Source organism: Portunus trituberculatus, chromosome 34, assembly GCF_017591435.1.
Source record: "Portunus trituberculatus isolate SZX2019 chromosome 34, ASM1759143v1, whole genome shotgun sequence".
Classification (NCBI taxonomy): domain Eukaryota; kingdom Metazoa; phylum Arthropoda; class Malacostraca; order Decapoda; family Portunidae; genus Portunus; species Portunus trituberculatus.
In genome coordinates this window covers 4636817-4641816 of record NC_059288.1, presented here as the reverse complement: position 1 = coordinate 4641816, position 5000 = coordinate 4636817, and the positions used below count along the sequence as shown (strand labels likewise).

Here is a 5000-nt window from a genome sequence, read left to right as displayed (position 1 = left end):
GTGGTGGTGGTGGTGAGCAGTGGTGGTGGTGGTGGTGGTGGTGAGGTGTGGTGGTGGTGGTGGTGGTGGTGGTGGTGGTGGTGGTGGTGGTGGTGGTAGTGGTAGGTGGTAGTGGTGGTGGTGGTGGTGGTGGTGGTGGTGGTAGTGGTGTAGTGGTGGTGGTGGTGAGTGGTGATAGTGGTGGTAGTAGTAGTGGTAGTAGTAGTAGTAGTAGTAGTAGTAGTAGTAGTAGTAGTAGTAGTAGTGGTAGTAGTAGTGATAGTAGTAGTAGTAGTAGAAGTAGTAAAAGTAGTAATAACAACACAACAGCACAGTTTAATCTTCTCCATTCACCCTTATATGGAACAAAACAAAGAGAGTAACCATTCCTGTCTTTGTCCTTCCTTTGTGTTCCTGTTGTAGGCATCCCACCTCTGCCACCATTAATGCTTGGCTCAGTTGGTGACGCCAGCAGTAGTGGTGGTGGTGTTGGTGGTACAAAGACATTACCTTCTCCCGCTCCTACCATCACCACTTTAACTGGGAACGAGCAAGTTGTGTGTGTGTGTGTGTGTGTGTGTGTGTGTGTGTGTGTGTGTGTGTGTGTGTGTGTGTGTGTGTGTGTGTGTGTGTGTGTGTGTGTGTGTGTGTGTGTGTGTGTGTGTGAGTCGTTGAAAACAGACTTAATCAACCCGTGAGATGGCTTTCTTTTTTTTTCCTCTCTCTATTTCTATCTATACTCCCCCCCACTCTCTCTCTCTCTCTCTCTCTCTCTCTCTCTCTCTCTCTCTCTCTCTCTCTCTCTCTCTCTCTCTCTCTCTCTCTCTCTGCTTTATATTCTCCTCTCTATTCCCTTTCTCTAATAACACCACCATCAACACCACCACTACTAACAACAACAGCAGCAGAAACAATAACAGCACCCGCAGGAACAACACCAGTAGTGCTAATGATAATGATAATAATAACAGTAATAATAATGCTACGCCCTAAAAGTTTGGATTAATTCGGCTTGGTGCGCGCTAGCATTGGAATTAAATGCATCTATACCTACAATGGTCCCTGTGTTATTTTTTTAAATGCTCATGTGCTTCGCTTTCTGACCTCGCCTGCCTCTGTATGTGTGTCTGTGTGTACGTGTGTGTGTGTGTGTGTGTGTGTGTGTGTGTGTGTGTGTGTGTGTTTTGATTAAATGGTTGTGGATTAATTAAAAAAAAAATGGAGTGAGAGAGGATGACCTTTCTGAATGTATATGTGTTTGTGTGAATGTCTTTTTTTAATGCTTTTTTCAGGTTTTCGTGTTTTTCCTTTTTTTTATCTTTTCCCTTGTGGATGAGGGTGGCGGGAAGGGGGTAAGGTGTGTGTGTGTGTGTGTGTGTGTGTGTGTGTGTGTGTGTGTGTGTGTGTGTGTGTGTGTGTGTGTGCAAGCATGTACGTGTGCTTGTGTAGGAAAGAGAAATAACATTAAGCACATTTGGACCAACAAGGTATTTATTTATTAGAACCCAGAGAGAGAGAGAGAGAGAGAGAGAGAGAGAGAGAGAGAGAGACCATAATAGACAACAAGCACCATTAGGGAGGACAAACAACATAAACAAACAGGAATGTGACCCTTGTACCACCTCTGGCAGCTGACAAATTGCATGCACCGTTACTGTTATGGCGTCATGAACAGCTGTTGTCTTCATGAGTCACCCCACACTCCTGAACTCTCGTCTTTACTCCCCCCAAACCTCTTTAGATCAGATTACATTAGCTTACCGTGCGCCAGACAGCCTCGTAAAGGTGTTCGGAAGACCTACTCACTGTTTGCTTTGTTCCTCGTGTTGTGTTCGGCGTTTAGGTTTGTTTTCTATCCCACCGCTGACACCATTTTTGTGCAATTTTCAGAATTTTTTTTTTTTAGAACTAGTATCACAAAGGGATGTATTCTGCTACTTTTTGCGTTGCTTTTTTTCTCATTTTGGGTTTTTGATGTTCTGGTTTTCTTTCAATTTTGTGGATGGATTGAAAATGATTGTGTTTTTGTTCAAGTTTTATTTTTGAACCGGGAAAGTGGAAAGTGTGTATGTGTAAGTGTGTGTGTGTGTGTGTGTGTGTGTGTGTGTGTGTGTGTGTGTGTGTGTGTGTGTGTGTGCGCGCGCTTATGTCCTTCAATAATAACAAAACAACAACAACAACAGCAACAAAAACAATAACGGCGAAATGGAAAGTAGCTGGGAGTCATCGTAAGCCTTACAACGAGATATAAATAATTCATAAATAGATAAGATAAGAAAAATAGATAATCTTGTAGGTGGCACTTCGCTCACAGCCTTAAGCCACGTCTAAGCCACGTCTAAGCCAAGACTAAGCCACATTTAAGACTTGTTCTTTACACATTGCAACTTTTTTTCTAAATTCTTCCCTGGTTTTGCTAAGAAGCTTGAAAGAAAAAAAAATTGATTAAAGGTGAGGAGAGAGAGAGAGAGAGAGAGAGAGAGAGAGAGAGAGAGAGAGAGAGAGAGAGAGAGAGAAGATAACGATGAACACCGCAAATGAAAGACTGAATGGAAAAAAAAAATTACATGAAGCAACATATTTATAGAAAGAGAAAGAGAGAGAGAAAGAAAGAGAGAAGGAGAGGCCGGGAGGGAGATAGAAAAGGAGATAACGAAGGACACTGATAAAGAGAGGAGAGATGAAAAGACACGTGATTACTGAGGGAGGAAGGATGAATAGCAAGACCAGAGAAAGAGAATTAAAAGAGATGAGATACATGGGGAGAATGCTTCTTGTTTTTGTACCTTTTATGACTTACTTTACCACAAGACCAGTGCCTTTGAGTATTATGGAATCTATTGCTGTCCCTAGCCCGTGTCCGTAGGTAGATGGAAATAAGGGAGCTTTGGGGATAGAAGAAGAGGAGGAGGGAGGAGGAGGAGGAGGAGGAGGAGGAGGAGGAGGAGGAAACAGGTTCACCATCATCACTCCTCCTGTTTTCTTGTGGTGGTGGTGGTGGTGGTCGTAGTCCCTGATTATAGTAGTCGTCATAATATTTGTTCCTACTACCATCTAAGTCATTTGGGTAGTAGGCGTGGCCGTTTCCCTGGAGGAGGTCGTCTGGGCTTGGGTACGACTGGTAGTTGTCATAGTAGTAGTCGTAGTAGTCGTCTGATGTCCCACGACCTGTTGAGGCGTAGGTGTTTGTGCTCCCGTCTGCTGTCTGGTCGTCGTAATAGTAGTCATAGTAGTAGTAGTCGTAATCTTCTGTTTGTTTGCCTGTTGTATCTTCTTTTTCTCCTCCTCCTTCTCCTGAGTCCAGCGCATTCCCTCCTGTTGCTGCCTCTACATATTCAGTTTCTTTCTCGTCATCTACACGGGCAACGGCTTGGGCGGCGTCTAGGAACAAGTTTTCAAATCCGGAGTTCCAGATGAAATTCTTGACTGCAAAAGAGGCAAAAAAAAAAAAAAAATAGTGTTAAAAAAAATGGAAAGGTTAGGGACACACACACACTCACACACACACACACACACACACACACACGCACACAAGCACATACTCACATAGAATATGATTGTAGAACATAAACAGCAAAGTATTGACTCCAGCCACGTAAGGGTCGTAATGTGCCACAGAAATGACACTGTCTGGCAACTTTTCATCACTGTCATTCTTCTCCTCCTCCACGATCTCGTCCTCGAAGAAAACGGAGAGGGGGTGCATAGTGGTGGAGGTGGTGGTGGTGGCGTAGTAGGCCTGGTATGTAGTGAACCTTTCCCACCACTGGAAGAGATTGGGAATGTCGAGAATGGTGTGAAATCCATTGAAGAGGAACTCGAAGAACGTACCAATGGGGTCGTACTGAACACCTGTCACCTCCACCTCCACGTCACCTGTCTCGTTCTTACTGAGGTGCGCTACGGTCTCCTTTCTGAGCATCCGCTGGTATATGGCTTCAACAAGTGACGTTTTCTGAACTTCGACAAGGAAGAGTTGTAATTCGTGAACCCATCTTGGCCACCGACGGTCTGGCAGCATTTCCTCTTCGTCCATTTCCGTCACATATTCCTGTAGTTGGTGCAGGAATGATGATGCCATGTCAGCCATTCCAGGGACATGTGGGTGAGGGCCAAGGTAGTTGCCAAATGCATCTGCTACTGTCATCACCTGTGTTCTTGTTTTGCTGCGTGATTCTGGGCTCTCTCCTTGGTGTTCCTCAGGGCTTGTTTCTGCGTCCCCGGGTGCCTTCTGGGTCGCAACAGGCACGGACAGTGTTACAGGGAGGGTTGTGGCAAGGAGGAGGGCCAGCACCGACGCCTCCATCGTCCCCCTCATCTTCACGCCTGTGTGGGAAAGTTAGGCAGTCAGTCAGTCAGTCAGTCAGTCAGTCAGTTAGTTAGTCAGTCAGTTAATCAGTCAGTCAGTCAGTCAGTTAGTCAGTCAGTCAGTCAGTTAGTTAGTCAGTCAGTTAGTCAGTGAGTCAGTCAGTCAGTCAGTTAGTCAGTCAGTCAGTCAGTCAGTTAGTCAGTCAGTCAGTCAGTCAGTCAGTTAGTCAGTCAAGTAGTCAGTGAGTCAGTCAGTCAGTCAGTTAGTCAGTAAGTCAGCCAGTTAGTTAGTCAGTTAGTCAGTCAGTTAGTCAGTCAAGTAGTCAGTCAGTCAGTCAGTCAGTCAGTTAGTCATCCAGTTAGTCATTCAGGTTGAGTTAGCTCGTTTTCACATATTCATTCACTCTGGCATGACTATTACGAAGTTAAACTGTACATAAGGAGTCACAAAATCAGTCAGTCAGTCAGTCAATCAGTCAGTCAGTCAGTCAGTCCTAAATATCACTCGACAGTCACATGGCCAGCCTGTATCTCTTCCACCTCATTCAGTCAGTCACGCACTCACTCAATCAAATTAATTACTGTGACATGAAAAACTAAAATATGTTCACACACACACACACACACACACACACACACACACACACACACACACACACACACACACACACACACACACACACACACACACACACACACAGTCACTCACTCAC

At 44.8% G+C, this 5000-nt stretch overlaps 1 protein-coding gene across 2 annotated transcripts in view; it reads right to left on the bottom strand.

The window, feature by feature from the left end:
* Positions 1 to 2430: 2430 nt before the first annotated feature.
* The window catches only part of LOC123512806, a 4658-nt gene continuing 2088 nt past the window's right edge, over positions 2431 to 5000 (bottom strand). For both annotated transcript variants that reach the window (XM_045269397.1, XM_045269398.1), the window contains exons 2-3: positions 3526 to 4305; positions 2431 to 3405 (exon numbers count right to left, since the gene is read on the bottom strand). In XM_045269397.1, coding sequence (XP_045125332.1) covers positions 2720 to 3405; positions 3526 to 4297 — 1458 coding nt within the window. In that variant the 5' untranslated portion in view covers positions 4298 to 4305 and the 3' untranslated portion in view covers positions 2431 to 2719. The remainder of the gene's footprint in view (positions 3406 to 3525; positions 4306 to 5000) is intronic.